This window comes from Trachinotus anak, unplaced genomic scaffold (genome assembly GCF_046630095.1).
Source record: "Trachinotus anak isolate AG129_WGS33_773 ecotype Australia unplaced genomic scaffold, CSIRO_AGI_Tana_v1 ptg000025l, whole genome shotgun sequence".
NCBI lineage: Eukaryota > Metazoa > Chordata > Actinopteri > Carangiformes > Carangidae > Trachinotus > Trachinotus anak.
Window position 1 is genome coordinate 3404875 of NW_027273876.1, and position 25876 is coordinate 3430750.

The window sequence follows — 25876 nt, forward strand, 5'->3', positions numbered from 1 at the left end:
AGAGAAAAGCACTTCCTCTGTTCAGTCGAAAGTGCCAATGTTCTCAGTCTGATGGCGTCAGTAACCCCCCCCACCACACACACACAGACACACACACCTCTCACCTCAAACACACACACAACCTCTTTAGACACATTGCAGGAGTTACTCAAGAGCAACCCTCTGCAAGGTCAGCTGGGCACAGTGCAGCTCCAAAAAAACACTCCAATTAACTCCACAAATGAAACAAACCCTTGAAGGGTGTGTCTCTGATTATGAGTCATGATGACAGAGCGAAAACCCAAACTACTGGAACCATGATACACTCTCCTGTAAAGTGTTTTGGTCCCATCAAACAAAAAAACCCCCCAAAAACCCTGATATAACATGTCTTGTTTTGGCTTGGATGGACAGTGGCCTTGGGAGCAATCTAATAATTTTCAAAACAAAATCAGACCAAGAGGCCATTTCCTCATGAGAGTGAAATCGCCGCCCTCACTTCATCTCACTTCACAGTTCACATGTTTCTGAAAAAAAAACAGCATCAACAGCACTCATCAGCAAAGTACATTACACAACAGCTTCAAGCACGGAGGAGCTCACAGCAATCCCATTTCAAAGTGTTGAGGGTAGAATAAAAAAAAACAATAACATGATTAACAAGGGCAGAAAAATAGCAAAACAAGCCCGGACTCATGAGACACTGTACAGCAGCACAGTGTGTGATTGGTGATTAGCAGGTCGACCACAGACATGATTCACGTCCTTAAATTAGCACCGTCGGACAGAACCCACTGGGACGAGGACGAGAAGGGTGGGCTGAATACTTTAAATGAAGTGGTGGTAATCAGCTGAAGTCCGAAGACCAGTAAGATCAGCCTCTTCAAATGGAAAAATAAGGAGCTGTTAATGTAACCTACTGACCCCTCTCACAGGCTGCTGCAGAGGCAGTGACAGTGACTGACGGACTTTGGCATGGAGCTAATTACCAGGCCTGTCTGAGCATGTGGAGTAATGACTTGGATCACAGATCTGAAGGCCAGTAGCATGGCTAAGTATTCAGTTTTTCATTTCTCCACATTTCCCTCTGCCCCTGTGAGACCAGAGAGGATAAACCCGGCTGCATTTCAGCACCACGTCGCTGTCCACTCTTAATCCACTCCAGGCTTCCTTTGAGGACCGTCACAGACTCCCTCAAAGCCTCGCTTCATATAAAAACCCCCTGTGTGTTTGCTGTCAGGGCGACACAGGAGACTCGCCGCTGCACTGTAATCTGAAACATCTGTGACTTTCAGTACAGCCACATCCACATGCACGACTTTCAAAGGTGAGCGGTGTCTGCCATGTTCCTCTCCTCTTGTATTTATCTGTACTCAGCCTGATGTGCAGTGTTTGTGTTTGGACGCCTCCTCTCAGCACCCTCCCTTGGGTTGTTTATGTTTTTAGCCAAGCTAAAGCGCTGAAGGCAATGGACCCACTGAAATAACATGTTTGCTATGAAATGGTACAAATATTCATGGTCCCCAGAGGTTGAATCCTAATGACTTTATGATCCTGTGACTTGCTCTAGCTCCACCAGCAGGCCGAAGTATCCCCACCGCTTCACCATGGACGGGCACAAACACTGCACAGATGTTCATGGCTCCCAGATGTGTCTCTATAGACTCTTTCTCAAACGACACCAGCATGTTGTCATTTTTCTCAACAACTATCGCCATGAAATCTGACGCAGATGGTGAACATGGCAAACATTATTCCAGATTCATATTTTTAGCATGCTGACATAACCTCAAATTAATGCACAGACTCTCATAATGACTTTTTTTTTTCAGATATCCAGAGGGGGAGCTCAGCTGTGAGTCTGACTGTGACTTCTGCCATTTTAGTCTGAAGCATCGAGCAGATATTCAGTGCAGTTACATCCACATGCAAGTTTTTCTACTACCAGAGAAAAGGACAAGCTGTGTCTTCCATTTTTTACTCCTCTTGTATTCATCTATCATGTACAGTGTTTGTATTTCCGGATCAGAAATACTCCAGCAGCATGTCCAGTATTTCCTTCACACTAATATTATATATTATTTAATATTCCTCCAGGGTATCAAGCTTTTGCTGTACAGAAAAGTGTGTTTTTATATGAACATTTACTACTTCTCTGTTACTACAACCTAACATCCAGTTGATATTCCGAGTTCAGCTGTGGTGTCTGTACCGGAGGCTGCTCTGTGTGATGAGAGCAGGCCAGAGAACAACTGCCCGACAGATGTAGGCGACTCCTGCTGACCGCTTTCCATCAGCACAGAGCTGGAGTTGAAGGTTGCCTGCGGCCAGGGCATCGCTCTGTGTGTGTGTGTGTGTGTGTGTGTGTGTGTGTGTGTGTGATGCTGATGTTGCCAAAGCGCCGCGCACACGCGTCTCCTTTAAGGAGATGTTTGCATCAGCTGTGCAAATCCATTGCGCGTAGCCTACAATAAATAAACACAACAGATGATGGTGTGTTGTTGTTTTGTTTTTTTTAATCTTACATCCTCTTGTTTGGCCCATTTCAGAAACGAGGTTGTGCTGATGATGAGAACATGGCTGTGATGCGCTACGGTCAGACACCCAGTGTGCTCCGGTCTCCGGCGCACACCGTGTCCGACACATGAAGCAGCCTGAACGGATGGGGTAGAGAAAGATAACTCACACGCTCCCGTTGATCGATCCGTAGATGCCATCGCTCGGGAGGGTGGGAGGCGGGGGCAGAGCACCCCCCAAAAGCAGAAGAAGAAGAAGAAGAAAGCCGCTCTCTGCCACGGTGTGGCCGGCGCCTGGTGAAAGCCTGCTGGCCGCCGCTCCGGTCCTCCTCCCGGGCTGCTGTGGCAGGGACGAGCACGCCTCCTGTAGCTGCTACTGTGCAGGACTGAGCATCACTCCGCGCACCGTGGAGCTCCACTCGTGTGGGATGATGATGTCGCGGGAATAGGAGCGTCAGTCTCTCCTTTTAAAACGAGAACATCTATGTCTCCTGCCTGAGTCACCCTGCATTTCAGAGGGGGAGGAAACACGTCCCTCAGCGACTCGAAGGAAAAGATTAATGCATGTGAAATATGCTCCTTGAGATATTTGTCCTCTCAGCAATTCCAGCTGAAGCCCAGACACAGCGCGTCCTCACGGTTTCTGCAGAGAGCAGGGGACGAGATGAAAGCAGCAAATAACCAGACTGAAGTGTATTTATAGCTCAAGCATGCAAACAGTATGCATGCAAACAAGTCACCAGCTTACATTTAAAGACAAGAGGCTCAACCAGTGGCTTCAGCCTCTAGAGGAGAAAACTCTTCACACCTCCTGTTTTCCAGACCATGAAAAAAAATGTCTGTGCAACTTTACATAAAGAAGAAAGTGTCAGGGAAGTGGAAACACAATGTTCTTTTACAGCCTTGACCCTTTGAATAATTTAAGGGAAGTCAATGCCTCCTTTGTGTAATGCACATTATGGGAAATGTTTGTTTCACTGATGTGTCTTTTTTGTGACTTTAAACATCAAATATTCAATAAACGATTTCACTCTGATACAGTTTGAATAACAGAATGTATATTTACATTAGGTTTCCAAGTGTCCAGATGTTACTAAGTATAACTTTTAAATACATATTTCATTTAACTTGAATAAGACGTGTAGTACTGTCTCAGATAATCTGTACATTCATTCATGTTTGAATGAAAACCATTATTCAGTGGAAACTCGTGTTACTATTTTGCAGAGATTAGAAATATCTTTTGTAACTGAGAGATCATGTTGCATTTTGCTCATTCCTCATGGTAAGATCATATAAAAGTATATGTATGTGACTAATAAATTCACATAATAGCAGCACAAGTGATTTATAGATACTCCACATGTAAAATGTGAGAATAACAATTGCACCAAGAGTGTATAATGGGTTTTTGACATTTCACACATAATAAACGCACATTTGATGGACAAAACAGATGCCACAAATATTTCACTTGTGCTTTTTTTTAAGAAAGGATCTGAATAAATTAACACATCTTACATATTACATTTGGTCCCCTGCAGCTGGAACACATATGTTGTCATGCATCACGCTGCACAGTGGACTACGCCTTCTGTTTCACATGGTGCATCATCCAGTATGGCATTTCTCTGCATAGAAACCGTGACTGACAGGAGCATAACCAACACATACTATACTGGAGCCTGATGGAAAGAGGTGATATTCTAGGTGAAGAACATGAGCTGGATCAAAGACAGTTTTATCTGCATGTCATAGAGCAGCCTACTCATTCACAATGTTACTTAACTCCAATAATCTTCCACACTGTCTGCAGGAAAGTCACCAACCTCATATGAAACATTCAATCTTATGATGCACTTCAGGACTGTGCTGCTCCAATAAACTCTGCCTGTGTGAGAAATGAAGTCTGCACTGAAATCAGGAGCTAAAGCTCCAGATATGAGGCTCCCAAGTTAGTGTACAGTCAATGTAAAGTTTCTGGATGTGAGTGATGGATTCGTGGTGGATAACCACAGAGGCTCAGGCCCCCAGGGATCAAAAACTCCCTCCTCCATCTTCAGTGTGAGATGGGTCTTATCACACCATTTCACAACTCTCCCCATGTACTAATGGGGTGCTGCTCTTGTGTAATAAGCCCAAGACAGCTGCATCATCCGAGAATTATCAGGATTCATTCTTCTGCTGTTATGTGTTTGATTCATGATGAAGAGAAGAAAAGAGAAGTTTCCTTCGTCAATACACAACCAAAAAAGTTCAGTTATAAATATTTTTTATATATATATATTTTATATTTAATATTTAACACATTTCATTATATTACCTGTATCATACTACAACAATAGTATTAGTACTGTGTTATTATGTTTTTATATCATTACATTTAATCCTGCATGAACTATTCTCTTCACTTTGTTATAGCCTATATACTGTATAGTATTGTATTATCACTGAAGGCTATAGTGGGTGTAAATTACATCTACTGCACATATATTATATATAACATAACATTATAAATATTATACTACTATGTAAATTGTACTTGTTATTCAAACCTATGCTCTTCTACAATACATGTAATTCACACATTATGGCTGCTGGAGTTGCACTGTTGGACTATTTCTTATCTTTTGCACAAATATTTGCACAATTCATTTATATAGTCTGAGGTATAGTAATGTACAGTGTTGTCTCTGGCTTTTTAATGCCATCCCTCTAATTTGTTTAACCATGTGTTTTATGTTTTTACTTATTTCATTCAGAGAGTTAATCAGTTTTCTTAAACCTCAGCCTGTCTGTGCTGCTGTAACAAGTCAACCCCTCAGGGATCAATAAAGTCTTATCTTATAAACACACACTGACCAATACATCTGACTGACGCATAAAAGCACCCAGGCACTTTGTTTGTTTTCTATGGAAAAGGTTGTGTAGGGGTTGAAACACCAAGTCTATCAACCAATAATGTGATTTTTAAAATGTCTTTATTTTCTCTTCAATTTGATTCACCAAGTCATTCATTTTCTTCTAAAAAATTATTTAAAAATGAATTAAGTATCAAATTAACAGTATATAAATGTAATTTCAGGGAGACAGGGTTGTTCCTGTATTTACAATATACAACAAAACTGAGTGCAAACCTGTGCAATATCACAAAAATGCTAGATAAATGTACTATTTTTAAGATGAGATGTGGGCTGTATAATCGTAAAGCAACAAAAATCAGTTTACCTGGCTGCAGTAAAAAGGCTAACTAACTGCTTGAACAAGGTAACAGAGGACTGCACCCAAAGAACTGGTGTGTTCAATTAGAATATACAAAACGTATAATGGGTGTCAAAAGTCACAAACCTGGAAAAAAAATGTTCACACTGGAAGCGTTGAGGACGGCCAAGAGCTGAAACATGTTTGTCTATCTGCTGCTGTGGACATAAAAACTGATTTCTATTTATTTGTGAGTGCTGGTGACTTTTTTTGCAAGGTTATAAAAGAACCTGTGATTCCTCAGTTCAGGTCTGGGTTGTGTCTAATGCAACACGGCTTCACATGGTGAGGAAATCCCTGAACAGGTAAAAAACCAGAGTGTGAGACTTTATAAAGATGGCAGAGGATTGTGATTGACAGTTGCAGTTTTGGGTATGAGATATACGGAATAACAGAAGGCACAGTGGACATGCTAAAGAAAATATTTTTAATAATTAAAAGAACAGAATCTCACTATGAAGGGTGAGAGCTTCACAGACACTAGTGTGGATGGACGACTGAACGACTGACAGAAACTACCAAGAGTTAGCTGGTGAATTTTGTAGTTATTGGCAACATGACCTTTGAAAGATTGTTCACTCTTAAGTTTTCTTTCTTTCTTTCATTATTCCTCCCTTTGTACTTTTTTCATTGTTCACTGTCAGCGGCTCCTTTCAAAAATGATTATAATGACCATGTAAAAGCTCTATTCATGTGCTTGATTAGCGCAACGTCTTCTCTAATCTGTATTCACGTAGCACTGCCATCATCCGTTGTTCATGAATAGGAACTTCACACACTGTGAATGTTGTAGTGATTACTCTGGTCAGGCAAATTTTAAAAAAGCCAATGAGTTTGATTAATTATTAAAGGTTTTGCTCTTTTCAAAATAGATGTAATAACAAGGAATGAAGTTCAGGGAGGGGATTTGATGCAGTCGTTAATCAGGGGAAATCTTTTGTTATATTTCACCCTGTGCAGTGAGTCAGCGGCATTTAAACTCAGTTTCTAACTGAACTGACCCCCGCTCTGCCCAGTGGGCCAACAACAGCTCCCCCTGGCCTGGACTGAGAGGAAATTTCCACTGGAGCTGTTGTTGTCCATTGGCTCTCACTCTTGAACTGATATGGCATTGACAGAGTGCCATACCATTTATGCCTGTTATGCCCCACTGTTGACAGTGGGCAATAGGAGCTGACTGACTGCTGCCGGGAATGTAGGCCGATGGAGAGCGGAAAAGTACTGGGGGTGGCCAACAACTCCCCCTGCACCCCAGCCCACCCCTGACCAGTTAACACTCTCCGCTAGATGTGTCTCCTGGGCTAGCTCATACAAAATGATACAATCACAAACCACTATTAAAGCCATAATTACAAGGACGACAAAAGTAAAGTAGAAAAATAAAACACACAGAGAGAGAAATTGTTATTCAGGGATGTACTTTTTCCCTCCCACTGCCTATTCCAGCACCAGAACCCAGGGTATCCCTGATCCTGGGTATTGAGCTGAAACAAGTTCTCCCCTTTTTTTCCCACATTTAAAATCCATGTATCCCACTGCTGAAACTCAACAGAATCATTTCTGTGTGAAGTAAAATGAGGCCAGGGATTTGTGTGATACAAGAAACTGAATCAGAATGTAGTTAATATTGAAAACACTGAATTTTATGCTCAGAATAAGGACGTTTAACATCACATTTAGCCATTAGAAATCCTACTTTTCTATTAGTGTTGAGTAAACCAAGGGCCCTCTAGGCAAATATGAATGAATAACTTTGATTTTTAAATTACTTTTTACTTAACTGCCTTCAGTTTCCTGTGGTCAAACACAAAAATAAATCTCCATGGGTAATAAATCCACTGCTGGCCAAAGCCTCTTCCTTCCTAGCAGGAGCTCCTTCAGTTGACAGAGATGTTTTTGGCTTCCACTGTACTTCTCTTTCAGCAGAAGCATCAGCATGAAGGACAACACAGTTTGCTGTGACTGTCAGATTTAAATGTGTTGCAGTGACAAGTGACAAGTTCTTCTGTGGGCTGGAAAGTATTAGGATCCAAACTACACTACAAGCAAAACATAAAAAAAAAAAAAAAACCCATGCTGGCAATGAAGCTGAATGAATAAATGAAGCTCCAAATACCATGAGCTGAAACAAGATGAAATCCTGTTGGAGCATGAATGTAGATGATGTAGTACAACAAGCACTAAACAACCTAACAAATGTCATTTGAAAACAATATGACTAATACTTGTTTTGATTCTGTTTAGCAGGGACCAGCTGATTATCTGCTGTGAGCTGGCGAAGCTGAAATGAGCCGTGACATTTTGCGGCGCTGATTTCTGACATTTCACTGCAATAATACTCGTAGTTGTTTTTTTGTTTTTTTTCTATGCTTCCCACATGCAACTAGAAAATGTGTAAACTAATGTTTTGATGGTGAGGCAGGCCTGGCTGGCTTTATTATGACAATCCCAACTGTACTGACACAGCCGTCGGTTATGTAATGGGAGATTTGACCGGGACGCTGTGTTCCCTGACAAAGGCATTTCTATTCAGACTCACTGGTGGCAAGCTTCCGGCAATCATTCACACAGGGTGAACCCCTGCCCATCAGGACAGGAGGACATAAACAAGGGGCAGAGGTTGTGTCCGACTGGGTCATCATCCAGAGGAGAATGGACACGGATGAACTTTTAGAAGTTAATAATGAACCTAACTGAATGGAGAGGCTTGGGTTCACCATATCCTCCAGTGTCAGACGATGCTCAGACTGAAAATGCAGTTTATGTGTGACAATGACAATCGTTTACACAGCTCAGTTTCTTGATTCAAAGCAAATCTGTGCATCAAAGCAAACATGTTACCATCAGTGCAGCAGACAGCCTGGTTACCTGCAAAGTCCCACCTGGTTAAACCTTCAGTTCAGTCTCCTCCTGGGCTCTGTGATCACCTATACTCACAATTCAGTCGTTGTCATTTACATATTGTGTTATTTTCTGTTGTCATTCAACTTAACAAGCATAAAATGATCATTTGATCACAGGCTGTTAATACTACTTCTCAATTTTAAGCAGACAGGAGGCTGATTTCTGCGAATCACAGTTTTACAGTTGTAAAGTTGCCTGATAAAATCCACATAAGCACTTGTTAATGACTGTGGCTGAGCTTTGTGGTCACAGAGTTAGAGGCAACAGAAAGTTACCAAGGATCTAAGGACAAAGGGACACAAATTTGTGTATGAGGTAAAACACAAGACCAGTGTTTTCAGACGCATCCCCTCTGTTGGTGGTGTGGGTGGAGTAGTAACAAGAAAACAAGCTTCTCCCGGGTCGATTTCAGTTCAAACTACAGGAGATTAACCTGCTCATGATGATAACTGATAACTGATGATCATGTTTCTCATGGGAAAATAGGTGTAACATTCATGGTGGAAATGAATCACTGTTATGCAAAAAGGTTCAATTTAAACTCACTTCATCAAAATGATTTCTAACATGTGAGGAGTTCAGAATTAAAATCTATTCATTATTCATATTAATAATGACTCTCATTATTATTCCAGGCGTGTGTTGATGCTGATGATTGTATCTGTGTGTTCCCAACAAACGTTTCCACTAAATCACCTTTTACACAATCAAAACAAAAAGGACAGCTGCCTCCTGAGGGAGACTCCACACCGGGAGCACCCAGACTTCACTCAACCCGCCCCCCGAGGATTTCTACTGGCCAGCCGGGGACGTAGAGAAGAAACTCCCCGGCCTGTGATAGGCTGCAGCTCGGCTGTTTTCAGCGGTTGCCTCCCCCTGTTTTCATTCGGCTGCAGGGTGACAGGCTCGGCCAGTGTCGGACCGCAGAGAGACCCTCCGCAGCAGGCATGAAGTTCGTCAGGTTCATGATGAGAAACGCCGCCTTGGCCAGCGTCCCCAAACACATCGAGCATTTCTCCAAATTCTCCCCGTCGCCGCTCTCCATGAAGCAGTTCCTCGACTTCGGTGAGTATCGATCACCGATCGGATGGGCTATTTGTGAGGGAGCAGGGGCGGTGGGAGCTGCTTGAGTTTGATCAGAAATGCAATGCACATTTGTAAAAACATGTAAAAGGAGCCGTGCATGTGTGAACATCTGCTCTGCAGGGGCTGGGCTGCAGGGGGGGGGCACACACAGCAGAGAGTTGCGTCAGATCTGAGGCGAGCTCAGGCTTGACTGGGCCCTGCGATGGAAACACACTGAATTACACTGCTCCTACTAATAATTAATCACAGAGCATCTTATAAATCATCTATCAGACAGACTGTCTGCTGAAGTAAACATTCAGAAACATTCATGTTCGGTTGAAAGAGGCAGTGTTAACTATTTACAGAGCAAAATGCTTCAAAGTAATGCAAATATCCACTTTACAATGGTAGTAATTGTTCCTTGGGCTGGAACTGATGGTTGTTCTCATTAACTGTTCATGTGTTTATCTATACATGTTGATAATACAACTACATGTTTGGCCAAACTGTCAGTAAATAGTGAAAACCTCCATCACAAATCGCTTGTTTTATCCAACCAACAGTATAAAACTCAGTCCTATAGTACAATCAGTATAATAAGGAATCAACTACTGATCATTGTCATCGTTCATTACTTTTATTTTTTATTTTTTTAATGAATTTATTTATTGATTCTGTCATTAAAATGTCAGAAAAGTGCTTGTTTTCATTCAACCAAGAGTCCACAACCCAAATATATTTAATTTATTAGAAAATCTTCACACTTTTGAAGTCTTTTTTTTTTTTTTTTTTTTTTTTGCTTGAAAAACAATTAATCGATTCATTTTCTGCCAATGATCTTATCAATGAATGGCTTCGGCTCTGATCGGTGTTCTGTCTGTGTTGGTCCAGGTTCCATCAACGCCTGTGAGAAGACATCCTTCGTGTTTCTGAGGCAGGAACTCCCTGTCAGACTTTCAAACATTATGAAGGAAATCAACCTCTTGCCTGACAGACTGCTCAAAACCCCGTCTGTGCAGATGGTGCAGAGCTGGTGAGTCAGATCAGGACCGAGCCAGATCTCTGTGTTGTTGTGAGCCATGTTATGCAACATCTGTACTATGGCCCTGATGTTCTTTTCAGAACAGGAAAGATTGAGATGTTCAAACTTATATCTCAGCCTCTGCGATAATTTATAAAAAACTGAATCTGATCCCAGGTTTTCATCCCCTGATGCCTGAGAAGTTAACAGCCACAGCTGCTGACTTGTTTACTGCCATTTTACTGGGACGGTGTGTTATCCCACTGTGTCAACGCCATGCTCAGAATTACAAACGCAGCCTTTGACCAAGTTGTATTCCTTCCAGCTAGCTCTGTGAGAGGTGGGGGGTTGGGCTGGAGCTCTCGGCTGTGAACTCTCCCCTAGTTTCACGTCACACGTCACGTGACCTTGTTTTCAAACGGCCTGCTTCTCATTCCTGTGTGGGGAACACACTATGACAAAAATACGCTTGGAAGGATGTAATGAAATACCTGCAGGCCGTGCTCTGCATTTGACAACACGTGTTTGTGTATGATTTCATCAGGTACATCCAGAGTTTAATGGAGATCCTTGATTTCCTTGACAAGAATCCAGATGACCACAAAGTCCTGGGAGAGTAAGTTTCTAATATTTGTCATAATGAGACTCATGAGAAACCCGCTGTGTCAGATTTTTGTATGATTCTTTATGTCCCTTCCTCCCCAGGTTTGTTGACGCCTTAGTTACCATCAGAAACAGGCACAACGACGTAGTGCCAACCATGGCCCAGGGCATCATCGAATACAAAGAGGCCTTCCCCCACGACCCAGTAACCAACCAGAACATCCAGTACTTCCTGGACCGCTTCTACATGAGCCGCATCTCAATCCGCATGCTCATCAACCAGCACAGTGAGTATTTCAAGTTCAAGTAGAGCTTCATCATGTGGGTGTGTGTGTGTGTTTACCTGGTGTTTATCTGGTGAATTTAATCATTCAGTCAGAGATAATAACCAGTGAGATAGAGATCTCAACTTAAATCCATTTGCTGCTGAAAAAACCGTGTTGAGATTTGATTAAAAACACAACATTCTGCTCGCTGCCTCTTGCCACAGGGAAAAATAAATCTCTACCCTGAAATAATCATTCAAAACAAACTTTATTGTCACACTCATTACAGATTTGAGACAAATCACAGATACAGTGAGGAAGTTGCTACTGAAACTGCTTTTACCTGAACAACATTCAGTACAAAATCAAATGGGAAATAAACCACAGTCTTTTTATCTTTCTTTTGTCAGCACTAATTCAGGTAAGATGTGACATTTGGGTGGTTACAGTGTAGAAGATGGAGCAGGTGGTTGTTTCAATCCTCCTGTCCTTGTGTCGAGGTGTCCTTCAGCAAGACAATGTGTGTGTGTGCACAGGAAAAATGTGTGTTGCTTTGGACAAAAGCAAATTAATGTAATGGCTCAAAACGATACACATTTGTCATCCTCTGTCATTTATATTTTAATGAATTTATTTTAATTTATGTTTTTTGTTGGTTGCAGAGAGCTTGTCGAGGTATCATCAGTCATGTGGAGCAAAGATTGTTGATGCATGTTGTTATTGTTTCTAAACTACTGTTGTATGATGGGAGATGTTTTGATTTATTAACTGTGGAACCTTTAAATGTTGAAGGAGATTTTTCACACTGTTTGCTTGTATCTTTCATTCCCACCACCTCTTGTATTACTGTGGTATATCTTGTGTTATTACAAGCCTGAGTATCAAACTTCAGTGCTTTCTGTGTATCAGCAGGAATGTACCCACAAGCACTGAGTATCAAAAAGTACCAAATGCTGACATTGAATACTTCTGTCTTTTTTACATATTAAATATTTGATTATTTTGAGAATGATTTTACTAATTTTAGACTTAATTCTATAAACAAAAGTTTGTCTTGTTTTTATCAATGAAGTATCATCTTGTCATCAGTACCTGTATCTAATTGTCAAAATTTCAAACACCACCTAGCCCTAATTGTTACTGAACTGGATATGTTGATGGTCCATTAACTACAGATGACACAGTGTATTCTGTTCTTCTTACCTTAGTGTTTTTTTGTTCTCTGCAGCTCTTGTTTTTGATGGCACAACCAACCCTGTCCACCCCAACACCATCGGCAGCATTGACCCTCACTGTCAAGTGGGAGATGTGGTCCAGGGTAAATATGGATTCTGATTGGATTTAAAGTGCAAACAACAAAAGTTTTGATGTGTTAAAATGACTTGTCTTGTAATTCTAGATGAATTTTCTTCTCTTTATTGTCTTGATCACTGTGACTATAATGTAAAGATAATTTCTGTTATCATCCCCCTGCTTTTTGTCAGATGCCTTCCACAGTGCCAAGATGCTGTGTGACCAGTACTATCTCCGCTCCCCTGATCTGATACTACAGGAGATGAACAGTAAGTTTACCCTGATTTAATCTGGCAGGTTAAATACACACCCAGTTTTACTGGTAATTCCAACATCCCACGGGGCAAATGTCCTCGCGGTCTGTTGGGGAGATTTAAATAAAGAGCAAATACAGTCAAGCCTTCTGTGTATACATACAGTATGAGTGATTGTACGTAAATTAACATTCAGCCAGATGGAGCTGATGGGCTTCTAATTATAGCACTGAGGCTGAAGTAATGGCTTAGTGGGCCCCGGCTGACTGCGTCAGACAATATTGACACACAGCAGACCCTCTCCTCTCCATCCTCACCAACCGTAAAGCCCCAGCAGAATAATCGCCACTGATGGAAGAAGGATAATGAAGTTTAAGTGAAGTGGATGAAATTAAAAGACGTTGTTTGTTTCCCTCCCTGTGCAGACAAGAAGAAGAACCACACAATCAGCATTGTGTACGTGCCCTCTCACCTTTACCACATGCTGTTTGAGCTCTTCAAGGTATGACCCTATACTCAGATACATTTTCAATTATTTTAATAACGACTTTAAAATGAGTTTTATTACATTGCATGTCATGTTTCACCTTTTTTGTAGAACGCTATGAGGGCCACCATTGAGACCCATGAGAGCAGCAACGACCTCCCACCCATTAAAGTCATGGTGTCTCTGGGAGGAGAGGACATGTCAATCAAGGTGGGTTGCATTTTTAAAGTACAGCTGCCTGAGATGGACGAATAATGTGGTGGTTATTTTGGTACATGAGGACATGGCAGCTCAGAACCTGTGCAGTATACGACACCCTCTATCTTTAGACCCTCCGAAAAACAACGGAGCATCGGAGCAGCAGAGTCCACGCTCGGCTCCTCCCTCCGGCCTCTGTGCTGTGGACCTGTGTTTGTGCAGGTCGCCTCCAGGAGTGTCCTCCCGTAATGTTCAAACACTAACAGCAAGCGGATTAGGAATTCAGTATTTTCTGTCGGAGTGAGAAGTTCATCTTTAACACTGATGTTACTGTTCAGATCACTTCAGTATTAACAGTACGCCTTTGCTTTTAAAGTGAACTGTACCACCCCTTTACGTCGTCGCCACCCAAATCTTTCTCTAAACCTGTTATGTAACAACTTCACCCTCAATTGAGCACAGCGCCTACTGGCAACAAAGCCACTAAGCTCTGATAAGATTAGCTACATGGGCTGTGTGCCTTCATATTCATAGAGCCCTGAAAGCTTGTCTTAATGCCAGGGTGTTACTAAGAGGCCTTGTCACTCAGACATTTGGCAACAAGTGATGTGTCAGCCAAAAACAAAATGCCCAAATTTATCAGACACAAGAAAGTGAAAATTAGGACTTAAAGTCTGATTAGTGCTGATTAGTCATTTTAAATGTGGAAGATGTTTCTTGCAATGAGGAATCCAATGCATTAATGTCTTTCAGCTCATAGTTTTGGTTTTACTGCCTACCACTTAAATGTTTTGGCTCAGTCTTAACTCCAGTCCAGCAGCAGCCAGGAGCAGTTTTCAGTAAATAATAAAAAAAAAGCTCTGTTCATTATTACACAGCGTCAAACACTGACAAAGCTAGCAACTAGCTGGGAAACGTAGTTGTGCATTTAGCAGCTGAAACACCAGATTCTTCCTCAGGGGTTTGTGGGCCCCAGCACAGAGCGACCAGGACCTAGATTCATCATGTGGCACAAACACGTCTCCATATATCTAATTTGTTGCTGCGTGTTTGCTGGAGGTGTAATTAAGCTACTGTTGGCGAACAAGTTCACCGCTGCAAATGTCAGTGTTGTGTTCACAGCTTGTTGCAGTTAAAATGATGAGTTTTTGTCTCTTTAAAATGCATCTTTTTGTCTTCTCTTGCTGATATGTTCCTGCATTAGGCTTGAACCGATATCTGATAACATCATATATTGTGATATTTCATGCCATATGCCATATCGTTACATTTTTTAAATTTGTTTTCAGGGTTTTTTTTGCAGTTTTTGCAGTTTTTGCCCTGCCATCCAGTCGGACCCTCATTTCACTGCTTTGCTAACTGTACATTGCACCTTGTACTTTTCTCTGACATACCTGCTCTACCAGCAGCAGCCTTTGACACATGCAGGCCCTGGTCCTCTCTGCACCTTCACCATGACAATATGTGGAGTAAACAAACTGAAAGCCACTTTCTTTCCACCCTGAAGAGGCCAGGTGTTGGCGACAGGCACTTCGTCTGCTGGCATCACCTCCACCTTCTCACGCTCAGCACTGTTTGAGGATCTCACATCACTCTCACTCTCTCACTCTCTCTCTCTCTCTCTCTCTCTCTCTATTTCTGTCCCTATCTGTAGGTGAGTGACACGGGTGGTGGTGTCCCGTTTCGTAGGATCGAGAACCTCTTCAGCTACATGTACTCCACTGCTCCTGCTCCACAGATAGGAGACCACACACGGCCTCCACTGGTAAGTAGAGAAACAAGCAGTGGGGTGCCTGCATTTCATTTATTAACATGTTTGCACTTTAACATATATTGAAAAACAAATATAGTTTTTTTTTTATTAGGAAACTATTAATTGTACCATTTGGTATTTGGTTAAACTTCTGTGCTGCCTACAGGCACCGAAATACTCATTTAGCCTTTTATTCAGACTCTGCTATTTAAAGATAAGAGTAAATTTTTTCTTATAAAACAAGTGATCTGCAATGCACAAAACAAACATGACAAAAGACCTGTCTGTTCCATGGAGAAGCACTGCTGCTTGCAGTGCGACACAGAACAAATCCTTCTTAAACCCTTGATCTCTCTCTCTCCCTCCCTCCCTCCCTCCCTCCCTCCCTCTCTCTCTCTCTCTCTCTCTCTCTCTCTCTCTCTCTCTCTCTCTCTCTCTCTGCCGTCGTGCAGGCTGGCTTCGGCTACGGTCTGCCCATCTCTCGTCTCTACGCCAAGTACTTCCAGGGGGACCTGCAGCTCTACTCCATGGAGGGCCACGGCACAGATGCTGTCATCTACTTGAAGGTACGCCAGGCGCGGTGATCATGCATGAAAAGTGTGACAGGATGCCAAGAGTTTGAAAGTCCGCCGCACATTACAGAGAGAGACAATTGGCTTATGACATGTCTTTGTTAGACCCAAACCAAACCCTGCAGACCTGTGCAGCCACTGCAGGTAAGACAGGCCATTTACATCTCGTCTTCCTCTCTCTCCAGGCGCTGTCCACGGACTCCATCGAGAGGCTTCCAGTGTACAACAAAACTGCTCTGAAGAACTACAAAGTGAGCCAAGAGGCTGACGACTGGTGTGTACCCAGTAAAGAGCCCCTGGATCTGAGCAACTACAAGGTGGCCAAGTGAAAATGTCCTCCAGCTCTGGTGCTTCAAGCCTACACTCCACGAAGCCTCCAGAATGTCTGTCTCCATGTTCTCATGTTGTCATCCTCCAAGGCAGATGGGTACGGTCTGGACTTAGCAGTAGCATGCTGACGCTGTTTTCAGTCCCTGTTGTCGTTCTGGCTCATTCATGCGAAAGTAGACAAATAGAAAACAGCTACTAACAGAGCATACATGTCACAGTCTTCTCTGAGGGGGGGGCGGGGGGGCGCAAACGACAACCAAGATGGCGCGTCACCCAAGCCTTACAGTAGCAACTTCACCCAAAGGCTTGTTTCATTGAAAGTACTTGAACTATTTAAACTAATACTCCTGTTGCACATTGTTAAATTGAAAGTACTGTAATACTGTTGAGTCTGTAGTTTTGAACAAATGTATGACTTTGGAGTTGAGTGGTTTTTGGGATTTCTGCGTGGATACTTTTGACATTTCACTCTTTTAAAAATGTCTGATAAGATACAGTGTTATCTTAACACCTGTTTTTTTGGACCAGGCTGAATGTAATCCACTCTTCTGTGCATTTCTTCTCATTAATTACAGAGTATTATATGATAGAACCTGCAGTACCATGTGACCTAAGTTCTCTCTAATATACTACCTTTTACATCTGGCCACCACGGTACTTGCAGAGGTCTTTTCTTCACGGGTGCAAAAATATGCGCGCAAACCCAAAAAGACCCAGAAATGTGATACCCGGTACCGAACCAGAGCAGTCTGTTACTTGAAAGCTGGGACCTGGACTCACGCAGAACCAATAAATGTCAGATCTAAACCTGATCCGGACCCATCTGTTATTTCAAAGCTGGTCCTGGACCCATGCAGAACCGAGAAATGTTGGACCCAAGCAGAATAACTGCTGCTGGGTTTGACGTCTTTATATTTATTTTCTTCCAGCTTTGGTCTCTAACTTTACCGTGCGCCTTGACTCGTGGAGAAATATGTTTATATTTAATGGAGCGTCTTTGCTTTCTCATCCTAACGTTACTACAACGTTGAAAGTTACAACAGACACACACAGAGCACTTGAATCATGATCAGCACTGTCTGATCACGGACGGATCTTCTCAGATCCACTTGGGTGTTACACATAATGTTAAACAGATGGAAAGGGAACCGACCCGGAACCGTTTTTAGGAAACGTGGGTCTTAACCCGTGCAAGTCCCAGGTTGGATTTGGGTCCTAGGGTTCAGATGGACCCTTGAAGACCTCTAGTCTGGAGTTTTGATGCTTTTAGCAGATTTCAATGGAGGCTAGCGTTATTAAAACCCAGAGAGCAGTTCATGTCATGTTTGAGTTCTGTACAGCTCTGTGATCCAATAAGGCAAGGTCAGTCTCGATCGTTTATTACTCTGTGCCATATAAGGACAAAACGCCCTGGGTCCATACGTGTTGAAACTGAACCGTTTTCTTTTGTATTATATTTATCTGAATCACACAGTATGTTAAAGAGTTGATTTTTATAGCTACACTGTGACTGAAATGACTGTAAATACTGTAAATACAATCCAAATAATAATAAAAGAACAACTTCAGAACAAAAATGCTTCTTGCAGTGTGTTATTTGATATTGACAGTGTGGGATTAGAGTAGAGTTGATCAGATATACAGAGGGGATTATATCAGTCAGCGGTGGCCAGATTTTACCTCAGTGTAACAGGATCCGGTGCAGACCAGATCAATTACAGCAACTCTACCCTGCTGCCTGTCCAGCGCCAGACCCTCCGGCATTAAAAAAAAAAAAAGGCAGTGTAGATAGACACAGGAAGATTTATGTCAGTACAAGTTTCCACACTGCCAGCAAATGACGAGGGGATCACACTGTCTTCTAAAACTTGCCTGCCTTGGTGCAGAGCCCAGTAAGACAGAGGTCATCACATGGGAACAGACCAGTCACGGTCTTGTAATTGTTTCAGACTCATGCAGCTAAAGGGTAAGCCTAAAGGGAGCTCTAGTAATAGCTGGTTTCTTTTGGCTTTATGTATCACACAGATTCATTATAAGAAAAAAGAGAAGCAGCACACATTTACATATTAAGAATGGTAGTGGCTATAGAAGTAACTTTCATTAATTTTGAGGTTTTTAATACTGAACTTCTGGCTTGTAAATCTGAGGCGTCTCAATATCATAAACCAGAGTCAAAATAAGAAAGAATTCATATTTCTGCTTTGAAAATCTGACTTTTGTAATATTTTATGCTTTTCCTCTTTAGACTTCTAAGAACCACTTGGATGGAATAATCTGAGCATGACTTTTTGGTTGGATTGCTTGCGATTCATAGAAATATGCAGCTTGCAATAGGGGGTCAAAGGTAGACATGGCTTTGCCTTTAAGGTTCACAAGCCAAAGGTTGGGAGTCACTGCTCTGCGGCGGAAGACAAACCCAGAAGCTGAGCTTGCAGTTTCTGGCTGTTCAGAGTCTACACTGTTTCCACCAACAGCCAAAGATCAACGTCTGATGCTTGTATTGATCACAGCCAAGAGACTAATCCACTCTGCCCCCGTGTTTCCAAAGGCGGCGGCTGAAATGGTCTAAATAAGACAAAAACACATAAAAACTGAGTCATCTGAGTAGAAAAACACCTTCTTGACTTTCTAGACAACACGAAGGTCAGAACAAATGACTCGGTGTGGATTTTTTTTTTTTTTTTTACATATTGTCTGAAGCTTTCTGTGTGTGTGCGTGTGTGCCTGTTGTGTATTAAAAATTTCAAGGTGTTTGTTCTAATATTTGTTCAATTTAAGGTTCCTAAATTAAATAAAAGACTACCCCACAGTATATAGTTGAAATATTACAATGTTTATTAATGAATAAGAATAAATTAAACAAAATATCAGAATTAATAACTTAATACCTCATAATATGTTTCATGATATATAAAAAGACATAACATTCTGAAAGGGCATTACAAGTACCTTTGTGTATTTACAGTGTAGCCTGAGTGCGTAGCTGTTATATATACATGTATGTTATCTTTTCCTGTCTGTTTATGTTGATGAATGAAATGTCCTGCGGGTGGCAGCTGTCAGCTGAGGCATATTTAACAGTCAGTCTCATGTTTATATGAGCAAACAGGCCACAGCAGCTGATCTTAATATGGTCATTGAACCAGGGTGTTTACTCCCCGGCTGCCACAGCTACATCCGGGAGTGGAAAGAATCCAGCACTGCCGCCTCTCCCTATCTCTTACAAACAAAAGGCTGATAAACTCTCCATAGCAACAGGAGTGGCGACAGTGCAGTGACACAAACACCACGTTCAATATCTGCACTGTGTGTACTGTGACTGTTAGAAACATCTCAACTCATGTACAAACTGCTTTGTGCATAAGGTGTGAGTCAGCTGTGACACTTTTCATGCAATAAAGTGCATGAAAAGTGCATTTAGAGGATGACGGGTGGTGCTGATGAAGGGGTAGCCTACATGTCAGGGGTCATGCTGGGGTACGTCTGACAAAAAAGGGCTGGGGACCACAAAAAGACGACAAAAAAACACATGTACGCTGCTTTATGAGGACAAACAACCTGGCACAGCTCGGTGAAACCCCTCGCTGACCTACGGCCTGATGCCCTTGATACACAGAGCATCACAACATCACAGCTGCCAACATCTCAGCCTGCCAGTGTGTGAAAGTGGCCTGTCAACACGGTGTAGCTGCCAACAGTGACTGTGTTGGTTGTTTGACTTCATCAAACTATGGCCGTTGGACTGGGGGCTTCGTCATTGGAGTGTTTCTCAAGAGCCTGAATTAAAGCATGTGTTGTGCTGTTGCAATTTTCCTCTGCTCCAGTTTCTGTGAGTCTTTCTGTCATTAAAACGACACTGACACTTTGGTTGGATTACTGCTGTTACCCTCTAGTGGTCTGTTTGATAGAAACATCCACTTCCTATAGGTGTATATATGTGTGTGTACAAATATATATATATATATATATATATATATATATATTTCACATTTACACAAAAAAGTGTATGCAGATATTTAAACTCCCAAATGTGCAGAATTTGCTGTACGCCATATATTTTATGTCCATGTGAGGAAAATGAGAGAGAAAAGTATAGTTGCATTAAGGTTATGACTAAACCTGACACAAAATAATTATATCACATGACAAGAGAAGCTCAGATACCACACTTTGCTGAGTCACTGCCCCAGTTTAAGACAGTACACAAAACATGCTTTTATAAAGCAGCTTTTAATTCTTGATTTTAATGCGTTTGTCTTGTTTCTTGTTTCTAGTTTTGGTTTTTACTTTTTGTTTTATTCTCCTTTGTTTGTTTTATGATTTTATTGTCTTAACACATGTGTTTGTAATTGTAATTTACTCTGTTATAGTTAACTGACTCTTTCTTTCTTTTATTGCTTTGTTGCGTTTCATATGTACAGCACTTTGTAACTCTATTTTGAAAGGTGCTGTATAAATAAGGTTTTTATTATCATTATTATTATTATTACTCATTGGTTTAAAATAGCATGACTTTAAATAATTACATTACAATTATTACCTCTGCAAGAATTCCAGAGTTGCACCCAGTTCTGGTGGGTCACTGATGCAGTGTTATGTTGCACACATCAGTACAAGGACATTGTCACAATACAGACCGCTGTCATTCATGATGGTGTGGTCCACAGGAATCATGAGGAAACAGAGGAAAAAGTCACATTTAAAGTTAAAACATCAGTCTAACATTATGACTATCAAAAACAACAACAAGGAACTACTGTAAAAATATTTTTGCACAAAATTGTAAAAATGATTTGCACAATAACAAGAAATCATTCATATATTATGCTGCACATCACAGTGGATTTTGTCATTCATGCCCTGTCAGTCCTAACAGGGCATCTCTGGTTGCATCTCTGCTGTGACCTGGGATCAGAAGAACCACCAGACTCCTGTCTCTCAGCATCTTATCACTTATTGTAATAGATTTAAAAATCTTTAAATCTCATCTCTGGTCATTTCCTTACAGGGAACAAGCTACAACCACTGCCCCAGTGACAGGAAAATGACAAGTGACAAGGAAGTGACGTCCTCACTGACGACCTGCCTCCATGAGAGGACTGAGTGCATTTTCATTTTGACCCTAAAGAGCGCAGTGACATGTAAATGTAGATGCAGTGGCCTGAGGGCTGTTTGTTCATTATGTTTAAATACTGTCGCTGCAGAGCAGCTTCAGTCTTTGAAAATCATCATTTTAATATGTTTATAGATGAGTACACACATGAGTATGTGAAAATGAAAATGCAAATTGGAGTACTGCATTTTCTTTTTAAATTATACTTAAAGTATCCTGTGGGAAGTGGGGTCACATGACTGCTGGGCTGAGCAGGACAGGTGTGCTGACTGGGCAGCTCACACAGGTGTCCTGAGTTTTCTTCGTTCTGTGTCCTGAGCTCATTCTCCGTTCGTCCTTCAGCTGAGCTACTCTCACCTTTGTTCCTGAGTGAGTCGTTTATTTCATTATATTTCCTCAAGTCGTGTATTTTGTTGTTAAGTGGTACATTTAATCTCCTTGGTTTGTTCTCCCACGATTATATATTTAAAGCGATAATGTATGTACTGATTTTGATTTAGAATTGTTTGTTGATTTATTCAGGATAAAGTGATAGAATTTGACCTGTATGTTCGCTTTCTTTCATTTGTAGACATGTAACCACTCACACCTGACTGACTGCAAGCAAAAGATTAAACACCTTCAGCTGGAACCTGCTTGTCCTGCTTTGCTCACGTTCATTCAGTCCAGTGTTTTATCCTAGAACACATACGTGTGTCAGAAATCTCAATCCTATCATGGATTTTTTTCACTTTCAAGTTTATATGATAATTCTATTGAAGTCTTCTATAGGCTTTTGTAATGACCTAAATGTTTATAATTTAGTTATTTTCCTGCACCAGATGCTTTGAGGACAGACCACTATAATCATGGATTGGACACAACAATCATGATCAGGATTGTGCATTTAAAGGAGAACCAACCCTCTGACAGAACTCACTGTTCTTATTCCTGAGCCTCAGAACAGTTTGGTCAATATTTGTGAACATGCAGCTCTTCACTTAAGTTAGAAACCAAAGAGAGAACATTAATGTTCGATGTCGACCTGGTTTGCTCTTTAACAGTGAACGGGGCTCTGATGTTGTGAGGCCATAAAATGTTTACATCATTTCTTGACCCGAAATCAGATTCAAATTTCAAATTTTGTGCCCAATTTAAAGCCAAATGAGACGTGTTAGGAGGAACACAGCACAGCTACTGTAGATTATAGGGTCAGCACGGTAACTCATCTCCCCCAGTGGCTCAAATTAATCTCAGCTGCAGATGATGAGAACAAACCTTTGACTTTTTCAGTCGATAGTTCCAGAGTCTGTTTTTCTGCTGTGTTTGTTCATTTGCTCTCAATGTGAGTGATTCAATTAAAGACTGATGCATTTCCTGCATTAAACATTTTCATTGATCACTGACAGATTTTAATCAGTGTTTTGATGGAGGACACAGCTGCGAACATTTCAGAGTCAGTGTTGTTGTGTTGTCTCTGGAGGATTCTCTGGTTTCCAGCTTCAGGACAGAGTGACGTGTTTTCAGACACAGGCTTCACTGGTCCTGGGGCCCAGGAAGCACTGGAGACATTTCAGCCTTTTATTTATTCAAAATGAACTATATGTTTCTGAATGTTGTGATTATTATTTACCAGTAAGTTAAACTTTGTGCACAGCTGTTGTTGGGCTTCTACCTTCACTCACCGCTGCAGTTTATGAACCTTAAACATTTCCTTCACCGGCACTTCCTGTTGTTTCTGGCCTTCATGTTTCTGCTTTAATATTTCCCGTGTGTCCGTGAGACAAACCGGAAACAAACTGGTTAGACTCGGTCGAGTCTTTGCCAGAATGATGTGAGTAAAGTCAGAAACATAAACCGGGAACAAACACGCAGAAACAGCTGATCCTTGTGACAGTGTGGAGCAGGTGGAGCAGGAAGAGGAAGCCGCAGAGCCGCAGAGAGCCGCTGTTTATCCGCTGCCCTCCTGCCTGATTGGCCAGAAAACGCGCGTTTTCTTCTTTAAAAAGCAACAACAAACAAACATGAGGCAGAAACTGAAGCTTTGCTCTGTCAACAGCCTCCAGCGGATCTGCTCCTCTGCAGCACCGAAGGTAAGAGAGTTCACTTTATTCATCAGAGCCTGTTTGGTTGGAGGACGAGGCCTTTGCATCATGAGAGAAATGAACTGAAATATTGATGCTTGTTGTTTTGTTTGCAGAAAACTGTGAAACTAGTGGTGGGTGATCTGACTTTGGCATATGATCAACTTTTAATATGAATGTACAGATGCCTTCATTAAAGCTGCTACATTTAGAGAGCCCTGGTTAATGTCCAAGGTTAATGCTGCTAACCTGCCCACTGCCGCCTGTTAAACAGCTAGCCTGCTAACAACAGCTAGCCTGCTGCTAACCGCAGCTGGCGACAACGGCCCTTGTTCTGCAGCCTGGTGCATTTGGCTCACAGACATATATTATATTATATTATATTATATATTATTATATTCTTCACCTGAGCAGAACAAGAGCTGACGTCACCAGCCAATGAGACACCTGCGGTAAAGGCGGCACACAGGAGGCGGGGCAGCTGGTTAGCAGCTGGTTAGCAGCTAGTTAGCGGCTGGTTAGCAGCTGGTTAGCAGCGACTTCACTGTCAAACCAAAGCGCTTATAACGCCTCATAAATAACTGTGTTGTCCAAAAGAATCCTCCATGTGAGCTCAGAAATGTGATTGGCTGTGGCACAGTTTGTACATGTAAGACAACATTGTTGAGGAAGAGCTGCTAGCTAGCTAACATCTGGAGCTGGTGTCAAAGCGGCGGAAGAAGACGTCGTTACTTCCGGTTGGGACTTTCACAGTAAAATCAGTGGAAACAATGTAGATCGTGATAAAGCTCGAAAGATTGACATATGACCTTTGGCCAGATCGCCCACCCCTATGCTCAAAAATGACAAGTACACATTCTGACTCTTTAACTTAATCTGATTGGACAGCGACAATCCCACAAAGCAGAGTCCAATCAGAGAGCAGGTGGTTCCTTTACCTTCATCTCTGCCAATATACTGAAAGGTGTAGTAGATTTTCAAGATGGAGGACAGCATGGGCTTGAAAATCTACTACACTTTCAGGATCTGCCATGGAGCTGAAGGCAACTGAATGACCTGCCCTCTGACTGAACTTTGTGATTGGATTGTCATTGTCCAATCAGTAAGGTTAAAAAAAAAAAAAAACGAGGAACAAAGGATGAAATAACTTAGCACCAGTAAATGCCACTTAAACCACAACCAAGTAATGTAAGGTTTTAAAAATCTTTCCAGGATTCCTGTCAACAGTATCTGCAGGTGGAGCTGTGTGCGGTAACCTCCTTTGAAACTGATGGGAGCTAACTTCATAACTTGCACTTGACTGAGTTTATAATGGTAAGTGAAATGAATTATTTAAAGTAAAAATGTTTGTGAAAAGCTGCCTAGAATGTCTTGATTTGCCCTGCAATGGAAAATGTATTTTAGTATAATTGCATGTTTTCATAGAGATGCCAGGACCCACCTCAGGCCAGGACCACATCCTGTATGGTGCCCCACAACCAGCAAAAAATGGTAAGTCATGGGCATGACTCCATCACATACCTATACCTAAACTAGGATCAAAAGGATTTTGAGCTTATAAAGTGATGTTCATAAATAATTCCAAATGTAGTTTTAAATCAATCTTTGTAAACCTGCAAAATCTCAAGTATATGCATGTGAAGACATTGTGCTTGTGTAGAGGAGATTTGTATTTGAAAAAAGACCGTGTGATTTTAAAATCTGACCAAATGAAATTAGTGGTGAGGTAACACAAAGACACCGTGGAAGACCTGCTTTTGTCAATGTCTGTGAATAGATACAAAGCAGACAACTGTGTAAAACTTGGTGTTCAAAGTTCCTACACAGTGTGTGACACTGAATTTACAAACACAATTTTGACGCCATCCTTACACCTTAAAATGATTGGACAAAGATGGTCCAATCACAAACCGGAGTCCAATTAGAGGGCAGGTGGTTCTGGTATCTTCATCTCTGTCGCACATCCTGAAAGATGTGGTAGATTTTCAAGATGGACGACAGCGCTGGCTTTAAAATCTACTACACCGTTCAGGATCTGCGGCAGATGAAGGCAACAGAACCACCTGCCCTCTGAGTGGAATCTGCTTTGTGATTGGACTGTCTTTGTCCAATCATTTTTAAAGTGTAAGGATGGAGTCAAAATTGTACTTGTAACCTCAGGGTCGTACACTGTGAAGGAATTTTGAGCATCAAGT

General features: G+C 41.7%; 4 protein-coding genes across 5 annotated transcripts in view; 2 read left to right on the forward strand and 2 right to left on the reverse strand.

Annotated features, from left to right (window-relative positions):
* Positions 1-8065, reverse strand: part of LOC139608931 (TANK-binding kinase 1-binding protein 1-like) — a 67711-nt gene extending 59646 nt beyond the window's left edge. Inside the window, exons 1-2 of the mRNA XM_071463080.1 lie at positions 7538-8065; positions 2666-3138 (exon numbers count right to left, since the gene is read on the reverse strand). The gene's annotated coding sequence lies outside the window, so the exon portion shown is untranslated. The remainder of the gene's footprint in view (positions 1-2665; positions 3139-7537) is intronic.
* Positions 1-25876, reverse strand: part of cdk5rap3 (CDK5 regulatory subunit associated protein 3) — a 288850-nt gene that overhangs the window by 155898 nt on the left and 107076 nt on the right. The window lies entirely within an intron of this gene.
* pdk2a (pyruvate dehydrogenase kinase 2a) lies at positions 9521-18082 on the forward strand. Its single transcript, XM_071463090.1, has 11 exons — positions 9521-9725; positions 10620-10761; positions 11294-11365; positions 11455-11639; positions 12847-12936; positions 13103-13180; positions 13591-13667; positions 13764-13862; positions 15505-15615; positions 16056-16169; positions 16361-18082. The coding sequence occupies exons 1-11, from the start codon at positions 9608-9610 to the stop codon at positions 16502-16504; spliced, it is 1230 nt and encodes a 409-aa protein (XP_071319191.1). The 5' UTR covers positions 9521-9607; the 3' UTR covers positions 16505-18082.
* myo1d (myosin 1D) overlaps positions 23573-25876 on the forward strand; it is a 114146-nt gene continuing 111842 nt past the window's right edge. For both annotated transcript variants that reach the window (XM_071463075.1, XM_071463076.1), the window contains exons 1-3: positions 23573-23690; positions 24894-24995; positions 25107-25172. The gene's annotated coding sequence lies outside the window, so the exon portion shown is untranslated. The remainder of the gene's footprint in view (positions 23691-24893; positions 24996-25106; positions 25173-25876) is intronic.